Below are 20,838 nucleotides of genomic sequence, written 5' to 3' on the forward strand. Positions count from 1 at the left end.
CGCTTCAGTGGGATTACGACAAAGTCCAACAGGAACGGTTGTGTTCCAATCGTCACTGGTTGTGCTGTCAGGACTCCCAATGGCTTGATTCCATGTTGATCGGCCGTTAGCAGCTGGAATGTAGGCGGCCATAATGTCGGCTGTCCCAACTTTTTCCAAGTGTCTTCAGGCAACACATTGACACCAGACCCTCCGTCCACAATTGTTTCCGTCAATACAGTCCCGAGAATTCCCATTTCGACGACTGCTGGATGGCGTCCAGATGAGAGGGCTAACAACATTGGATCTTCTGCACTTGCGCCACTTTCCTTCTCCTTTTTGTGTACTGTACTTGCTCCACTTTCTTGCTTCCTTCCATGTTCTCCTGGTAGTTGAGTAGCGGGAACAATGTTTGTGAGTGCCGATCGGAGCTGAGGCATAGTGAGCAACAGATCACTTATCCTGACAGGTATCTCGGCTTGCAAAATTTGCCGAACAATGTTCTGTTCTGCGCAGTTCCGTACGGAAGTACTCGGCGTGTCCTTCAGGTGTGTCGTTTCTGCCTGTGTTGCTTTCTGGATTTCTGCCCTTGCTTCCTCCAGTCTCCTCTTTTCTTCTGCTGGGTCAGGATAAAGCTTTGCTTGCTTCCGAGTGATGGCCAGAACTTCTTCCTCCTCTGTTCCTACAGTAATCAGATTGACTCCGGACTTTGGGCACTTGGTATCATCATGATCACCAGGTCCACACCAGCGGCATAGCAACTTCGGTGTATTTGGTGTTGTACACTCCCGGGCGAAGTGACCCCACAGATTGCATGCGCGGCATTGAACAATTGGCCGACCATTTGCATCGTACTGAATGCGACTCCTTCCTCCATTGTTGCTGTTGCCAGCATTGTTGTTAGTGCTGTTGTTGTTTGGACCGCGCCGGTTGTTTCTATATCCGCCTGATGTGGCACCTTCCGTACTGGTGTTCCCATTCCCTCCGGACGGAGAGGCCTCCTGTGTCAGGAACACTTGCTGTGGTGTTCTTGTTTTCAAATTGAAAGGGCAGTCCTTTATTGAGTGTCCCATAATTTGGCAGATCTCGCAAAATTGCTCTTTTGGGCAAGATCCCTTCGTATGGCCTTCTTTCTTACATTCCGTACACCATAAGTCATTACCCTTAGGTTCCTTGTTCATGTTCTTGAATTCCTTCATCATCCGAAGCATGTCTTTCTGAAGGGCACGAACCTTCTTGTTGCTTCCTTCGTCATCGCTGCTATCATTTCCGGAGGATGCAGCGTCATCTGAATCGGACGAGCTGGTCTTCTTCTGCTTCTTTGTCTTCTGATCACTTTCGAGGTTCATTGCTCGGTTGTAAGCTTCATTGTATGTGAAGGCCTTCAATGAACCATCGTTTCTGTAACCCGTCAGCTGGTTTATTCTCCATCTTACTGATGAAGTCCTTCAACCTCCTGGCAAAGACCCGTACAGTTTCATTCTTCTTTTTCTTGGTATTGAATATCTCTGCGACAATTTCATTGTCATCACGCAAAAGTTGAAATTCCGCGATGAACTCCTTCTTAATGTTATCCCAACTATTTAATTTCTGTGGATCGGCATCAGTAAACCAATCAATGGCAACACCCCGTAGGGTTGCGGGAAATTGTCGGATCCATTCGTTTGTATCTGTTATGCCATTCGCCCTCCAGATCGTTTCACATGTTTTACAATGTCGAATGGGATCAACTGCTTCATCACCATCAAATTTAGGCAATTTTTCCTTCGGACCTGCCATTATTACTGTATGTCGAGGGTTTTGTTGTGTACTTGCGCTGTTTTGCACTCCCGCGCTGTTTCGAGCACCCGCGTTGTTCGGAACACCTGCGCTGTTCTGGACACCCGCGCTGTTTTCTGCTTCCGTGCTGTTTTCAACACCCGCGTTGTTTTCTGCTTCCGCGCTGTTTGGTGAAGAGGGTTTGTCAACCGTAGCTGTCCGTTCCGGAAGTATATCTCGGATGAAGAGGTCACTCCACGCTCGTGCTCCTTCTGCACTCCGAGCCGTGCGAGTCGATCTGCTTCCGTCAGGATTCTCTTCCCGTGGCGTATGCAGGTTCAGAAACTCCTCCCTCGCTTCTTCCACCAAATCAAGCCGTTGTCGAGTCTCTTTCAACAATCCTTCCGCACTCTTGCTTCCGTCGGAAATCTTCTGAAACCTCCTTCGACGCTCTATCTGTTGAGCCAAAATTAAATTTTCCTGCGCAACGCGTATGTCATCTTTTTCCTTTAGCTTACTCTTGTCTTTGTTCAACTGATTCGGCATTTAATTAATCTCCGCCTGCCTGCGTGCCAGATCCATCGGGCAACGGCGCCAAATGTTTACCATATGGATTAATTAAGCGGCGCACACAAGCAAAGAATACGAACATAAACAGCAACCAGCAGAACTTCTATTATTATTCGCATATGCCAACAGTACATTATGCTTTTCTCCTATGATATGATAATGATAAGATCAGATGAATACAATGCTTCCCGAAGGGGTTATAAATACTTTCCGACGAACCTTTCCGAAGGGACCCGTCGGCCGATACACAATTTCTACCGACGACAGCAACCTGTGCATTGAGGTGACTGATTAGTATTTTTAACTTAGGTGTATCTCTCCCATGCCAAGTCCACCATCCAATAGGATCTCTCTATGCCAAAACAACTCTATCCAACCTTGCTTGTGGCTTACCCAAGTTTGGGGCACGAAGGTTGGTGAAGTCAAGGAACTGTGCATGAAGAGTAGAGGCATCTTGAGCTGAATACATCTTATCAATTGCTCTTGTGAAGCCATCCAACGCCTTAGGATCATCACATGGGAGGCCCCTTCCACCCAACCTGTGCATACCATTTGGGATTTAGAGCAAAGGCTGCCATATGAAGTGGGGTATTCATCATGTTCCACCTCCGTGTCACAATAGTCCTAATATGCTCCTCATAAAACTCCAATGTTAGGATCCTTTGCTGCAACAATTCTCATCTTCCTCAACATGTTGTCAATAGTGTCATAGATCTCTCCCAAACTAGGAGCGTCAATATCAACATATCTAATGACATCTACAATGGGTGCTATGATAGAGCAAATATAACTGCAAGATGCAAACAAAAATTAAAATTTTAAGAATTTGAAGACTGTTAACAGGAAAATCAGCAAGCAAAAGACTAACATTAAATTTAACAATCAACAACTTATCTCATTGTGGACCACTAACTCTCATCAAGGATCCTTTGCTTCTCTGCTTTTCCCTCAGAGAACTTAGAATTAGACCATTGTCCCCACTCTCGATTCAGCACCATCAATTGAAGGTCCTCATACACCTCAATCATCCTCTCCATCAAGATGAAATATGTGCAATACCTATAGCAACAATTGTCAATTAAAATATTAATAAAATTAAACATTAATAATGATTAAAACTAAAAGCATCACATGTAAGTAAACTTATAATAAAATTTTATAAATAACTTAAAGTAAGAATAAACTAAAAGTAAACTAAAATTAAAATTGACATACCTTGTCTCGGCTGGTTTGAGTAACTCCTTAGAGAAGGACCTTAATAGAGCAAGTGAAGTGTGGTGGTTGCAAATAAACATTTGCACTTCTCTAGCTTCTAGCACCACCTATTTCATCCATTCAATCTTCCCTATGCCCTTCAATGCATTGTTAGAGGAATAAACACAAGAAGGGGTCCAAAAGATGTGCCTATAAGCACCCTTTATCATCATACTAGCTGATTTGCACACAGGTGCAGAATCTGTGATAATCAGTACAACACTAGATGACTCAATCTCCTCTATGGCATCTCTTGAAATGGCGAATTGAAATTCTGCATCCTTCTTCCTTTCTGAGCAATCTATGGCTTTCAAAAAATAAGAGCCAGCAGGGGATGTGACAATGACATTGATGAGTGGCTGATGTCTAACATCGGTCCACCCATCCATCACAATAGAGTAGCCTGTCCTAACCCAAGTGCATCTCATATCTTCAAATAACAAAGCAACCTTTGAGTACTTTTCATCTAGGATGGTGGTTCGTAGCTTATGTTCACCAAGGGGTACAAATGAGGAATTCACGCTCAAAATATCTTTCACCATTTGTTTATAATAAGTGGAATGGGCTGCATGATATGGGATACCATTAGCAACAAAGAATCTACCAATGGATGCCTCACACTTTTTCTTTGCCTGTGCATTAAACATACTTTCCACCAAGCCCTTCTCACCACTACTCATCTTTCTCTTCCCTCTAGACTCAGTAGGGCTGCCACTATTACCAATGGTGGATGGCATATGCCTAGATGATTGTAAGGGAATAGATGGTGTATGTATAATTGATTTTGGCATCACTGCCTTTTGTTTTCGACCGTTCTCCCTATTAGTATTTAGGGAAAGGTTCTTGATAAGCCTTGTAATCAGCATTATTCTTATGACAGTGCACTTTGATTTTATTAGTGTTGATTAAGTCCTAAATGACATGATTTAGCTTCACGCATTCATTGGTCTTATTCCCGTGATAATCATAGTAATTATCGTCATTCCACCCTTGGGCTTTACCTTAGGTTCGTGGGGCTTCAACTAAGGCAATGATCTTGTTAGACAATTATATCTTTTGGTACTCAAGATGTTTGCCTTTGTTGGAATCGTTTGTGAACATGGGGCTTTTTTCTAGTTTAGCAAGCTGAATATTGCTGAACAAGTTGAAGATTGGTTCGTTAGGCTTAGTTTTGAAAGTGTCTACTACAACACTTGTGACCGCATTTTTGTTCTTGTTTCAGAAATTGTCTTGTCCTTATTTTTGTTGTTACCAGAGTTAGACTTGTCCTTGTTAAGGATGAGTTCTCCTTTTCTGATCATGACACCTTTGATTCTTAGTGTACTTTTTACCATCTGGTCGAAGATAGAGTGTAGTTGTTTCCGTAGATTGTAGTGTAGTTCCAAGACAAGGTTGTTTACAAAGATGTCAATCTTTTCAGTTTTATGATTTTGCCTAGATAGCGGAAAGAAATCTTCCTCTATCGCTAAAGGAAGTTTGCGAAAGGTTTGCTAGTGTGTTGTTTACTGTTACACAGATCCAACATGGTCACAACGTGTTAGATATTGTAAGAATACTATTGTATGAACTGCTGTACCAACTGCTCGAAGGATTGAATAGGTGGAGATAGTTTAGTAAGCCAATCCATGGCTTGACCACTAAGACACTAAGGGAATAGTCTCATTAGGTATGTTTGCTTATGCATGAACTCCATACTAAGGGTGTAGAACTCCCTTACGTGGTCTTGAGGATTGTTGTTCCCATCATACTTGTCATACTTTGGGATCTCAACCTTTGAAGGGAAAGGAGGCATGTATAGATCTGTGTTGAATGGAAAAGGACAAATAGCCTCTAATGAGTATTTTTCTTTTGGCTATCCTTTTTCCTTTTGCAGTTGCATTAGTTCTTTTTGTGTTTCCTACACTTGTTTATTTAAAATTGAAAGAGGAGATGGCTCTTCTTTTTGCATTAGCCCCTCAACATCAAAATCAGGAGGGAGCTTAACTCCTTGAGATGCAGGATACATACAGTATTTATCTTTTTCTTGATTGAGGGTGATGTTCATAAGTTTTTGTGTAATCATTTGTCTTGTTGAAACAAAAGAATGTCCTCTTCAGTGGGTTTCTTGTGACTATTAGAGGACGAATCAACATGTTGGGATGTGTGTTAGGATGCATGTCGAGATACCATTGAAATGCTTCTTGTTTATAGGCATTTAGTTCTCTTCGAAGTCGTTGGTCTTCTTTCAATTTTCCAAGGAGGCTATCCATATTTTTGTTAGTGTTGTTTGCCATTGGCGAACTTGGGGATACATATGACTTTGATTTGGATGTGGACTTAGATTCAAAAAGAGACCTAGTTAAGGGGTTAAGTACCCAAGATATGAGAGTGTCCATATGGGAATTGTCAACAACATCAGACTTTCCTCCTTAGCTCCTCCGGCTCCTAGTTAGAACTGGCATGAAAAGAGTGTCATAAGCTAATAGGCAGCTAGAGTTTCTTGACATCCTTGTCTGGTAATCATGGTACACACTTATTTGTTGATGAGGTAAATAGAGATAACTTGCTACAAGGTGTCTGAGATGAGGCTTGAATGCCTGATGTTTGATACTTGTGAACAAGCGAGGGATGAGATAGATTTTATGAAAGAGGACAAGTGATGGAACTTACTAACCAAGTCTCTTAATCAATAGTCTTAAGTTTTTTTTCCACTGAAAGGTGGCTCTAGACCCACTGTGATAGATTAGGTGACAAAGTACAATAAAGGATAAGGCTGTTGGAAATCAGATTTGCTAGTTTCTGGGATTTGAGAAAATGTTTATGACACAAAGTTGTATCATTTGATACAACTTTGCGAAGGGTGCGATAAATGTCAATTAGTACGATAAAACCCTATAAAGGGGTGTGACAAAAACCTTCTGTACGATGAAACTCTGTACAATGTGCAATAAATCGCTAAACGGGGAATGATTCAACTCAAAATTGTATGCAATACAACATGCAGATTTGTCCTATTGTACGATGAGGTTTTCTGCTGGGTACAATAAAACAACCAATAGAGGTATAGTTTGCACAATTATGATTAAGGGACCATGTTTGTTTGCTGTTTTCATCGTTTGGACAGTTTTGATAGTTTGACAACATTTATAGGTAGAAAAAGCTAGTTTTCAAAGCACTCACATCAAACACAAATAGTTTACTTACTTTTCAGGATAGTGTGTTTGCAAGTTTGTGAAATCGTCGATGTAAACAACTGATCCGGTCAATGCTAAAAAGAAGGCAAGAAGAAATTGATAATGTCAAGGATATGGTAGTTTCCTTTGTTTTGTTTTGAGTAGACTCCTAAGATTTGAAAACACAATGAAGACAGTAGTCGAAAACAGTTATAGCAAGGACAAAGGAATTTGGTAGGCTAAGAGTGAGGGGGATATGCAACAAGAAAATAACAAACACACTTTATCCCTAGATAGAAAATGGTTGGGTAATCAAAATCCTTTCCCACGCTAAGTATCCACAAGAACTGTGGGGTTTTCGAATGACTCTTATGCTTGATCACATGTCACTGATGTCCCATTCATGTTTGCATTCTATGAGATATGAATGTTGGGTGTAAAATCCTTGGGTGATCTAGGAAACTCCTTGGATCAATCCCTGCACAAGGATTATGATACCTTCGGAGGTGAATTGGGTGGAAAACTATCTACAGTGTCTATTAAAGGCTTTCGTTCATCACCAACCCCTATATTCTCTCATAAATGAGATTAAGACCTTTCGGCCCTATCGACATCTGAAAATCTGTATTCCTACAAGTAAGATTGAGGGTGGTGCTGCTCTACACAACAATTAGTGGATCCATGGATCGATTACGTCAAGGTTAACATGGATGAAGCTCATGTGTCTTTGAAGACTTTGGTCTCAAGGAAGCATACTAATTATAGTTAGGTTGAGTTGTTGGTGTTAGCGTGTTCTCAGTTCTGTCATTCCCAAGAGAGTTATTCCTCAACCAATAGGCCCTCTAAAGATAAACAAGAGTAATTGAGCTAGGCGAAAAGAGGTGGGATTTCTGATATTTCTAGGAGAAGAAGAGCATACTTTCTTATCAGGCCACTTCACTCGAGACATGCAAAACAAAGTTCATTCCAAAGTAATTGTGCTTAAATGTTCAAGTGAGCCTAAATATAATTAGGTTCCTGATCAAAGATTACGTCGACACAAAGTTTGCTTGGTAATGTTTTAGGCAACCTACAAAAGCACAATATAAGTAATTTTAATTTCCTTTGTCTTTGACCAAGGCAGCCTATAGTTAGTAGTTATGGAGCAATTCTTCAGTCGAGGGACCCTGCAAGTTAGACAAAGATATCAAAATCAAGTTGAAAAGCCCTACAAAAAGTAAAGTTAGCCTTTTGGAAAGTAAGTTTAGACCACTAGGAAACAAAGTACATGATTGAAAACTGCAAAAAATCTGCAAACAAAAAGTGAAAAAAAACCTTTGCTTTTGGTACGACACAACAAAGATAGACAACACTTCACCAGATTATCATACGATAATCTTCATAAAGCCATGCGATACAACATGCATAGGTGATAAATGGCTAGAAGTTGTACGATAGAACTCTGTAAAGCAGGTGATGAAACTCTAGAATGCATGCGGTAAACATTGAACCAAGTTTATCACATGCAGTCTAGGGTTGTGTCGTATGACACTTTGTACTTGTGTGTCAGAAATAGAAAATATAAACTCAAAAATGTGAAGCTAGAAACTGGTTCTAGCCCCACAGTGGGCGCCTAAAATGTATTAGTAAAATGTGATATTCAATCTAAGTTATCGACACTTCTGCAAACCATTACATCTAGGAACAAAACGAATCTAAATGAATCGATGAACCCAAAAGGCGACTTATAGCTCCTTATCCACAGCATGTGAAATCTACTCGTTTATGCTTTCAGAATCCAGCAATGAGACTTCACAAGTTGCATTGCTGTTTGAACGATTCAAAGAGGCGTGATGCAATAGATAGGCAAAACCCTCAAGAACTTTGATATGCAAATGAAAAGCTATGCTAGAATGAGAAACTATACTAGAAAATATGATTAATTTCCAACCATTATGATTAATGTAGGTGATTTTAAGCTAACATGCGATGCCACAAGCTAAATCTGTCAATCAAAGATGATATGCTAAATGCTAGAAAACGAAAGCGACAACATAATAGTATATGAAAAAAAGGATTCTTTGAACTAAGACACAGGTTTTAATTTATAGACTTGAGAAAGTCAGAAGTACAGTCAAGATGCAAAACCAAGTGACAGTGGAGATTTTTCCATTCTTGATCCGTGTGCTCTCTGTTTTAGAAGTTTCCAAAAGATATATGCACTTTGAGTGGAGTTTAATTTCTTTTATTTTGATTTTAGAAATTAGCTATATGTGTGCACATACAAGTAGGGACTTCTTCTAATTAAAAGGTGAAATGTTCTGTTAATTAAATGAGAAATAGACTTAAGTGATCAAACTTTAGGATATATTCGATTTGCTGAATTAATTGATGATTTAATTGCGCATGTTTGAGTTTTATGCAAAATCAGGTCTAGTATTAATTTGATTTAATTATTTCAGAACAGGGGACATAGTTTAGTGGATCAAAACTATGTGAATGCTAAGGAAGTTCTATTAATGCCAAACAATAGCTCAAGTTCTTGTTCTCTAATGAACATCAAAAAGCTCTTTGCATTTGGTGGCACTCTTTTCCAAGTTCTTTTTCATTTCCTTGTGCAAATCATGAGTATACGCAACAAAATCTTATGCTACAACACTCTTTCTATTTAATTCTACACTATGTCTCAACTCATATATGTCCCTCGGGGTGTACCCATACACTACTTGGAAATGATGCTTTCGTATACATCAACTGATAGAGTTATTATGTGAAAATCAGCCCATGCCAACATCAAATCCCACTGAGTTTGCCTGTCCCTAACCAAGGATCTCAACAAGTTACCCAAGTTTCGATTCACAACATCAATTAGACCATCAGTTTGAGGATAGTAGGCTAAACTAAAACTCATCTGTGTTCCCATTTTCTTCCACAAAGTATACCAAAAATGACTGACAAACTTGGTTTCTCTATCGAAACCATACTCTTCGGAAAACTATTGACCAAATTATCTCTTTGAAAAACAAAGTAGTTATACAAGAAGCATCACTACACTTGTGGTATGGTATGAAATAAATCAATTTTGTAAATCTATACCCTATAACAAAACACAAAATCATTACCTCTGTGTTCTTGGCAGCCCCAAAATGAAATCTGTAGTAATGTATTCCTATGATCTCTCTAGTATTGTCAATGGTTGGTACAATCTGGTATTTGTTGCACTCCTTTGGCATATTGACATATTGGAGATGCATCTACTGGGGAATTGACAGACCCAGTTGTAGAGGTAACGTATTTGCAGTTCTGATGAAGAATCAACCTACACATGTCACGTACGAAATGAGGGCACAAATCTAGAATTTCAATAAAGAAATTTAGAAACAAACTAAGTTTAAAACTTTGGATAATTTTAAACATAGCTGAAACTTGAAAGAAAAAAACAAAAAAAAAGTGTTAGGTTATGAAATTTTTGAGAAAAAGATGAATTTTTGGGAAAATTATGAAAAATTTGTAAAAATTGCTAAAAATTGGTGTTAGATCTTATTCATTACCTTCTAAAAGGAGTTAAGAGTCGATTGGAAATGGTATGAGAGAGTTTGTGTAAACTTGAATGCATTTAATACAAGACAAAATGATTTTAAAACAAAAGAGAAACTTTCTTGAAAAGTAACTCGTGAATCCAATTTTGCGTGAAAACACTCTTCGATTCCGCTCCAAATCCACAACAAGTCGGTGCAGATGGCTGCAAACGAGGGTTTTTCCCCTCCAAAAGTTTTCTGCCCTCTCAAAAAATGCTCTAGCAATAAAAAAAACACAAATGTCTGCTTGTTGGGCCATCGCAGGCCAGTATACTAGCGCGGGCGATAAGTTGTTTCAAACTGTGATAAGCTCGTAAGTTATTGTCGATATTTTGGCGATATACCTGCAATATTTTGGGGATAAGTTTCGGTTTACAGGATAGTGATAACTTGGAGAAGTTTATTCCCAGGCCTAATTTATCGGGATAAGTTCAGTTATCAACTATATATTACCATGACCAAGGCATAGAAATAGTCTACAAGTGGGCTACTTCAAGATCTTTACCTATATCAAGACCCTCTTGATATGTGACCAACTTACTCTCCCACTCCCTTAATGCACACCCTATCCTTTTAGTTAGATTAGCGAGTGATTAAGGAATGAGCTAACTATTATTATCTTATATGTGTAACTAATATAACATTATTGATGTATAATCCTGATTTCATGTGTGTCTAAATATTATATTAATTAGATTAATTAGATCATTCCAATAATTGAATTAATTAGATTAATATTATAGAATATTCTGTTATATGCATTAGAACATTTAGATACATAATTTGAGTAAACACTTAAGATATATACTTCACATATATTCTCCATGTGTCTATATATATTATTTATACTTTAGAGTATTCAGATATACCAGTTTGTTGATGCTTGCCAACCATATACATATATATAACATTTCTTTCTTTATATTTTCTTTATCAAGAGTATCAATTATATTTTCTATTCACTCATTATTTCATCTAATTGTAATCTATGTGTTTGCATAATCTCTAATCCCCTCGATCGTCTTATTCTCCCTTCTAATTGATATTCACCATTTGATGCTATTTACCCTGACGTGCTTGGTGTTTTCTTTTATATCTCTATCTCCGAAAAGTCATGTCTACTTGACCAATAATCATATCTCTTAAATATTACTCTTCCACTAATTAGTTATTACTTGGCAACTTCTTTAATCAATCTAAAGGTGGTGTATATTGATCGTTTTCTTTATTTTCTGACTAATCACTTTAATGACTACTCCTTAATTGATTGTTGTCCTGTAGAGTGATATTCTTCATATCTAAAATAAGTGTTACACAATCAGTCACTGGCCTCTGTAACAGTCAGATAACAATCTGCTAAAGACTATAATCTCTTGTACGCGGTAGCATGGTAATCATCAAATGCAATGATCTCAAGTATATTAACTATGTGTATGTGAAGCATATATTTGTCTGGTAGACCCCTAATCATTGGAGACTCTACTTAGTGGTGTCTTTATGAGAGAGCTATTCCTGTCAAGGATTGGTCTCCTTTGTGCAGATCGATACTCCTCAATTAGATGATGCCACAGGTTTTCCCTCTGTAACAATCCTCCACATTGATGACTGAAACGTTTACATCCCCATATCTTGGCAGCACTCAAGGGATATATCCAATATCTGATCCGATAATAAACTGAAATAAAGGGTTGTTATTGTGGACTTATGGCCATGCTGTTATGAATTTATAACAGCGACACACATGATTAAAATGGGGTATTTTGTCAAGACATAATATCATCTGACAATGAACCTGAAAGAAAATAACATGTTGATTCCTTTACAATGTGTTTTACTATCACAAATGGTTCTCGATGACCATTGTTCACTGATTGGTATCAATCACTCAAGTTTGGTATTATTAATCATTTTTAATGCTTTGTATTTTAATTTATGTACTTATTATTTAATTTATTTAGGCTATATTTAATGTAATCACTATATTTAATATTAAATCCTATTGCAAGAAGGGGACTTCACCAAAACCCTCCACAATATGAATGATTCTCTGTCTTTGGTGCCTTTTGCATGCTTGGTATTGCCCTCCTCTTCAGCTTGTGTTGCACGCACTCTGAACTCTTTTCCTCTTCCTCCATCTTGCTGATCTGCGGATATTCAAGTGACCCATGCCTATTTCTCTATATTGGAACCAAGTGCTGCTGAAACCTCTTCCTCTCTCTTCCAAATGATCCTCTTAAATGTGAATAAGTACTTATTCCTCTTGAAAAATCTCCTCTTCTTTTACTTTTCTGCATGCTTGCATTTGATGTGCTTGCCTTTTCCTTTTTGCCTTGGTAGCTTCTTGCACTACTTGCTTGCCCTATTCCACACGGAAATGCCTCTACCCCAGGAGTTATTTTGTTGCTTCGTATTGAGCATCTCTTCCACTTTCAAGGCATACTGATATGTTACTTCCACTTTTTTATATTGGCCAAACTGATTTCATCTAGAATAGAAATACACAAATCATTTAAATATCTTGACACTTGCTCGATGTCATCCTGCACGTGACGGGATCTTATGCTCAACTGGTAAAACTCTTCAGTATACTCTTAAATGCTGCTTTTTGTTTGATTCAAATTCTGTAGTTTCCTTAACAAATTAATGTGATAATTGATAAGTAAAACTTTGGCCTTCATTTTGGTCACCATTAGGTCCCATGACTTGACCTTTTTTCTGTTTACCGTACTGGTCAAGAAATCAACACATACAGACAATGGAATAGAATAGCAGAATTATATTCGCATATGCCAGACATACATTATGCTTCATAATATCCGTAATAGTAGATGATAATATGATTTACAATGATCCCAGACGGGATATAAATACTATCCGCCGAACCTTCCCAGAGGAGTCCGTCGGCCACAAACATTATGTCTGCTACAAACTATTTACCCGTCGGCTACAAAATACAAAACACCGATGACAATCATTCCATCGGCTACAGAAACACCGTTGGGACCATCCAGTCGGCTGACACCATCCCCCCCAAAAAGAAAAGTCGTCTCCGGATGACAATTACAAAATATCTGAGACAAATTAACAAACAAAATACATTAACGGACTAACTGTAACAAAAAAAATCTGCTCTTGTCACATCACTTTCAGCTTCATCCCGTTGCATCTATAGCCTTTGCTAACACAATACTGTCTTCTGAAGCTGACCTTGATAGCCACCCACGCTACTTTCTCTGTTTCCAACTCCTGGGTACCCCGAGCCAAGTGTCGCTGCACTGCCTCCAGTTGGACGATCAGCTCCTCCCGAGCTCTCTACGCATCCACCAAGACAGCCTCATAGCCAACACCTACTCCAAGTGCCTTTGGTACACAACACTCAATGCCTGCAGCAGCTCCAGGTCTTCATCAATTGGTCAGACTCCCACGACTGATATCCGCAACGACTGGGGGTCCAGGGGGCAACGCCCCCGGTGGGGTCGAGGGGCAGCGCCCCAGGTGCGCTCCTTGTCGCAGTACAGGACAGGGTTGAGGGGCAACGCCCCTCGCCGCCAAGACCAAATTATCACTTCGCAACCCACACCGAAATGCACGGAACACACCATTTTTGTCATTTTCTGCCGATTCTACACTCTTTCTGGCAACCACTGATGTGTCCCCTTCCCTTTGGCATCATCTGTAACTCATTCTGAACAACAGAAACACCATCGGGACCATCTAGCCGGCTGACATTTTCTTCCTCTTTGCTGCCCATTCGTTTGTAGGTGATCCCACCTATAGATAAGTGGCCCTTCAACTTTATGCATGCATATTTGACTTTCTGCTCTTCCTTCGTATTTTCATACTCAAAGTATTGATCCATTTTGGCAATCGAGTCTAACATTTCAGCTGCATTTACACCTCCTTTGAAGGTTCGAGGATCAATTTGTGGCTTCACATTAATCTGAGTGAGTGCTTTTATGAATCTTTCCTTTCTTGCATCATGTCTTGGCTGATTTAATTGGTTTCCTCCTACTGTAGTCTTCTCTTCATCATCTTCATTGATATCTTTTACATGGACTTCTATTTTTTGAGCTGCTACCATAGCATTCATTTGTGCTATCAGACTCTCATTGCTTTTGCAAGGTCAGGTTTTATGCCTCTGGGTCGTCTTTCCCTTTGACCTTGTCCTCTGTAAGCCATGTTGGCTATCTACAGGTTTGCTCTCCACTCAAATAAGTGCGCCTCCGATACCAATTTATGCAGATCAAACTATTGATTCTTACTAGACGAAGTAGTTTTGTAGCTACAATACTAAAAAATTGAAGCAATCGTTGAACAGCCAAACTTAAATGCTAGATTGAAAGTTCGTAGACAATTTATTTTATTATAACTTGGCAAACACAAATGAAATTATTACGATTGATTTATTCAGAGTGATTTCCCCTATTCTTCTGTTTTCTGCTTCAATACACACTAGCTCTAATGCCTTCCATCGCACTATGCTTTAGTTTTCTTATAGCTTTAAGCTTCTGCTCCAATCCCTATGCTCCCTTAAAACTGCTCTGTACACTATCTTTCTTCTATGCATAGTCACTCCCCTCTTGTTATGCATCACCTCTGTTCTTGTGCGACACTAGCTTCTCCCTTTCTTTTCCTTTTTCCCTTAACTTTTAACATTTATCTTCATTTCTTGCTCACGAAACTCTAATTCTCATTGCCTCTCACACCTCTCTCCTTACGCAGACCCTTGGTCTTCCTTTCCCCTAGTGCCCAAAATTGTCTTTCTTCTCTTGACTCTAATGCACTAGCAGTTATTCCCCTTTTCTTTCTTGCGCGTTTTTTTGTCTTTGGAATTGCGTACGCACTGTCCCAGACTGCAAGCACAATTTTCTTGATTTTCATGTTGCAATGATGTCTCTATTCATAGTCCAAACGTTTCCTGTTGGATGCATAATTGAACATCTCTTTGTGTAGATACACTTGGTGCATGGAGATTTTTTAAGTGTGAAATAATAATGTTAATTTATCACATAAACTGTGGGTAAGAGATTCAACATATAGAGGAAAAAGAGAAAACCAACCCTAGCCAAAATTGACAGAACACAAACAACACAAAACTAAAACAAAATAATTACATTTATGGATGATGCGGCTTGCTCACATACCGGAATGCTCCGGCATCAATTATATTTCTTATGCTAGTGCTGTAGGAAACTTGGTGTATGTTTTAGTTTGTAATGTGTGCAATATTGCCCAAGTAGTAAGAGTTCTTAGTAGGTCTGTGTATAAGCTAGGGAGCATTAGCCCTTTGCGAAAAAGGGCGTGTGGATATTTTTGTAAAACATTTTATTACTACCTTTGTTGCCATGAGATTGATAATGCGGGAAAGTTATTGGACATACATGATGTTGATGCAAATTGGATTGGAGTTTTAAATGGTAATAGGTCTACTAGTGGTTATATGCAAAGTAACAAGAATCGGAATCGGATCGGAATCGGCAAGGCCGAATCAAATCGTGAATCGGCCATGAATCGGAATCGAATCGGCCATGAATCGGAAAATTTAAAAAACCCTTGAAATTTAGTGAGTAACTTATTTCATAAACCCTTTATCGCTGATTCGATTCACCGATTCACAAAAAATCGTTTGGCTTGAATTGAATCGCCGAATCGCGTGAAACGCATGAATCGCCGTGATTCTTGGAACTATGGTTATATGTTCCCTTTGTTTGGAAAATTTGTTACATGGATTAGCAAGAAGCAGCCTTTAGTTTCTCTTTTCATTGTAGAAGCACTTTACAGGGTTGTCAAACATATTTGTAAGGAAGCAATGCTCTGATGAAGATTTTGTTTAGGTATTTTCTTTGAGTGCTAGAAAATTAGAACCAGTCGTAATGGCCAAATTGCTATACATTTGATGAAAAATTAGTCTTCAATACTCATACTAAGCACATTGATATTTATGTTAAAGACCATTTTGTTAGTAAGGTGGTTAAGAATGAGTTGGTCCACATATAAAAGGTTGCTACGTTGGAGGATGTTGTGGATTCTCTTAGTAAGCCCATAAGTGCAAACAAGCTATATTGGTACAAAAAGGCGACGGGCCTTTCACTTCTTAGCGCTTAATTTTGTGTTCCTTTTACGTCTTGGCAATGTAAAATTAAAATGGGAGAATGGTAGGATTAGATGTTGTAATTTTGTTGTTCATAGACAATCATCTTAATTTTGTTGTTCATAGATGATCATCTTCTAGAATCATAGTGGGAAAAATGGGAAACTTAATATGAGTTTGGACATAAAATTAGTATTTACTTTTTATCTATTATTCTCTAGTGACTTGGAAACATTGTTGCAAGAAGACATTGAATAGGGAGTTCCATTGAAAAGTTCAAACTTCAGAGATAGTGGAGCATCTCCCTTGTATAATTTGTGATGTGTAATTAGTGCTTTATGGTAGAGTTCTTGGGACTTGCACATTATAGTCACTTTGGTCAAGGATGCTTGTGTTGGGAGTGACTTTCTGTTTTGGAGTTCACTCTCATGCAGGCGTTCTGGGAATTGGTATTTTTGGACCATGGTATTGTTTATATTGGCTTTCTAGGCCTTGAAGTCTATATATTGTGGGCTTGGCATGGAGCTTGCATTATGCAGGTTAGACGTACCAGGTTAATGTTTTCGGAGTTTTGTTTGGACTAAAAGGAGAAGTTGATGTTTTCATATACACTATTCTTTGAATTCGTACAAACTTTTGCTCTCTTTGATTCAGGGAGTTTTACTTGATAAGGTTTTCACTATGTATGTTTCTATTCTTGTGGTTTTCATATTATCGTTTCCACTTTTGTTATTTCATTTTATAATCTATCATTATGTTCTTAATAATATTTGATCACTAAGGTTAATGTTTCCATTGTGCTGTTTGCCTAGCTTCTGAACATCATTTAAATGATCCAAATCACTCTCTATGACAACTTCAAGTTGAACTATGGTGTCTAAGACTCATTATATTCAAAGTACATAATTTCATAGTTTGCTTCATCCTTATTGAAATATGGCTTGATTGAGATCCAAGAAAATACATATCAATTTCATCAATAGTCTATTAAAATTTTCTATTGATAACACTTATTATTCTACTCTATTCATTTTTTGATTTCTTGTGGTGATTAGTCTTTTGAACTCCATTGAAATTGAGATTTTGGTGTTTAGGAGTTTGACACCATTGGTCTATTGTTTTGTTGTACCCCAGGGCATAGAATCACATGGTATTCAGAAATAATTTTATAGTATCATTTGGGATCTTGGATGCTTGAGATATTCATTTTATTCCTTGGCATCAAGAAATGGGTGATAGTATTGATCTAGTTGATTCAAAGCTCTCATTGGCTATGTAAAAGTTTTTAATTTCCTTGTATGCACATCGGAACTAGTTTTGAGAACAGAATCTATAGAACCTTTACTTTTTCTTGAAAGTTGCATTTTCCTTATTGCATGTTTTTAAAATCATGTTTGTCTTTTTTAGCCCATTCTATTATTCATTTTTCCCTGCTGATGAATGATTTGGTTTATTTGTTTTGACAATCAGGGTTCAAACCTTGATAGCAATGCAAAAATGTGGCGCTTGGTAGCAGACTTGATGAATGACCTAGGTATGTAGTTTTATCCATTCCGTATTAGAATATAATGTTCCTTATTATTGGGGACTTTTTAGTTAATCATTTTTAGCTTAATCAAGACAGGATGCTCTTTTGGTGGTTTAACTAGTAAGAGTTATGTTGATTAGACATGGTTAAATAACTTATATTTTAAAATACCCAGAATTGCATGAATGTATGTAGTAATTAGCTAAGTTGCAGGGTTCGGACTCTGCTAGGCTGGTCAGGTTCCAGCTCCTTCATGGACCCAGATTCATGCGGACCTGTGTGGACCCACAGTCCATGGCACAGACCTGTGAGTACCCACCACGGACCCAGTTGTTTTGGGGCAGACCCGGGTGGACTTGGGGGAAACTCCGCACGAACCCCCAGGGACCTGCGATTACCCACAACCCATGTGCCCGAACAGTTAAAACACACACATTATAATAATGTGTTTTAATACCTAATTATGTATTCACCACATATTAGTCAATATATTACAGTAGGCACTTCAATGTTCTTTCCAGTTTTGTTACTTGTATTATATCAGCCCAATTAACTATTCTTGGCGACTTGTAGTTACTAATACCTTAAAATAAAAAACAACCAAACTACTTAGCTTCTTTGTTTTTGTTTCCTTGATATTTGCTTTTTGTACATGTTACCATAGTTAAAACCTTATTCTCGGCATAACTTAGGTTAATGAGTTTTCTTTTTGAAAATTGGGCCTCATGAAAACCAGGGTAAACTCGGTAATAGCTCAGCAAATTTGTCAAACATTCCAAACTGCATAATTTTAAATTTTTTTCTTTAAACACACATATATACTGAATTTGTAGAACATATTATCATGCTTCCATCATATGTAAGTCAAAATTTGAATTAAATACATATTATAGACCAAAAAAAAAGCACAACCTTTGATACCTATTAATTTCAAGTTCTATATCAATGAAAATAATCAGTCATAAATTTACTCTTTGATTGAGCAGGGTTTTGTTGAAGTTGATAGTACAACAACAATATCTCCAATAGGTGCTTCAACACATGCCTCATGCATAATTATACAATCAAGCTGTGTATGTGAGTATACTACCTCTTCTGGCCAAGCAACCTAACCTTCTGCTTCCTCAAATGCTACCACTTCCACTTCCCATTCAGCCGCTCTCATCTCCATATTAGAAAGTTCATCGTTAGTTAAAAATGAATTCACATCAATATCATGAGGCTTAACAATCCAATCTGAATATCAATCAGTATTATAAAGGTCAAATGCTTCATGTGACCCCTGCTCTTGTACCTTTTTTATATGCAACCAAAGGTTGTGTGCCACATAGACAAGGCCATTCAAGCGCTTTTGAGTTGATCCATTGCACTTGTTTGTGTGAATGGCCTCAAACACACTCCAGTTGTGCTCGCAACCAGAAGCACTGCAAGACTCAGATAAAATCTGGGTGGCAAGCTTTTGAAGATCAAGCATTGTGGCACCATAATCTTCACACCACAAATCTAGAAAGATAATATTTGTCATTAATAACTGAAAAGGATTTCAGTTAACTTAAAAATTTAATAAATGGTAAAATAACATTAAACTTGTGTTTTTAACTTGGGTTCAGAGTGCCCTATGGTAGCAAGGATCTTAAGAAAAAAATGCCCCTTTGGTCTTCTTATTACTTTCCATCTCATTAAGTATGAGGTTTTGATGGTTAATATCATCAATCAATTTCTCAATACACATGTTGAGGCCAACAAGAACTTTTGTAACTGCTTTGAAAGAAAAGGAAAAATAAGACTTGGGATCAAATAGCAGGAAACAACATGAATATGTTAGTGGAGTTGTTGGTTCCGCCTACAATCAATTATGCACCATATAGTTATTACGATAATAGATAGTTTTTATTATCTCTGTTTAGTATCTAATGGTTATCTATTGTAATCTTCTGTAAACATTAGAATGTTTCTAATATTTAGTTTCTATTTCTAGAATAAAATGTTTCTATCCTTTACGATTGTTTCTTAAGAAAACATCGTCCAATCTCTTGTATAGACCTCTTGGTCTTTGTTAATAACAAATAAATATTTTACAATTACTTCTTAATATGGTATCAAAGCCAATACACTAAATTTTTTTGAAAATAATTATAACTTCTTGGTTGAAATTATTTGACTTTTATTTTTGAAATTATTTACATGCATATTTGCTTCCGACTCTAACTATTATGCTACTAGGGTTTCTGTTTTGAGAGATTTGAATCCGTCGACTTCTGGTTCGGTTCTGCAACTTGTAGTACGTAATAAAGTACTAAGCATTAGTTAGGCTTTGTTGGGTCGGGTAGTTAGGAAGCGAGGGGATGCCTGCGTTGGTTTTCCCAACCAACAGACCATTATATGAGAACTTTGAATTATGAATGATATACTCATGTTTTGATAATCAATAAAAGAAATAACAATTCCTTGCCATTTGGTATTTTGGTATGAATAATAAATGTTTTGTTAGTACTATTGAATCTATGTTGTATTACTCTGTGTATCTTGTGAGAATAACCATTCTACATTTTGGTGTCGTTGCCTAAGTCGAGAATAACCATTCTACATTTTGGTGTCATTGCCTAAGTCTGAACCTAGAGGTCATTGGCGAGGTAGGATGGATTAATGGGAAGACCCTTCCTACCACGTATACAAGTAACGAACAATGGCGGTGAAGAGGAGGAAATAACCATAGAAGATTAGTTGACATGCAATTTGGTGACGACTTGGGAAGTTTCTGTCAACCAGTACGTGCAAAAGGAAGCCCGTGGGAGAGCGGTTCCAGAGAGAACGTATGGGACAACTTTCGATACCACTAGCGGTGTACGATCTACTTGGACAATTTTCTCGATCGTTGGCAAGAAACTTGGTATGCTTGGAGGAAGAAAGAGCAGAAATAGAAAGAGAATGAAGTGTTGATTTCTTAGG

At 38.0% G+C, this 20,838-nt stretch overlaps 1 protein-coding gene across 3 annotated transcripts in view; it reads left to right on the plus strand.

The window, feature by feature from the left end:
* RUS3 (root UVB sensitive protein (Protein of unknown function, DUF647)) overlaps positions 1 to 20,838 on the plus strand; it is a 271,831-nt gene that overhangs the window by 105,726 nt on the left and 145,267 nt on the right. For all 3 annotated transcript variants that reach the window (XM_089831895.1, XM_089831896.1, XM_089831897.1), the window contains exon 7: positions 17,832 to 17,895. In XM_089831895.1, the coding sequence (XP_089688021.1) occupies positions 17,832 to 17,895 (64 nt within the window). The remainder of the gene's footprint in view (positions 1 to 17,831; positions 17,896 to 20,838) is intronic.

This window comes from Cupressus sempervirens, chromosome 5 (genome assembly GCF_028749045.1).
Source record: "Cupressus sempervirens isolate cs-2001-9-10 chromosome 5, ASM2874904v1, whole genome shotgun sequence".
NCBI lineage: Eukaryota > Viridiplantae > Streptophyta > Pinopsida > Cupressales > Cupressaceae > Cupressus > Cupressus sempervirens.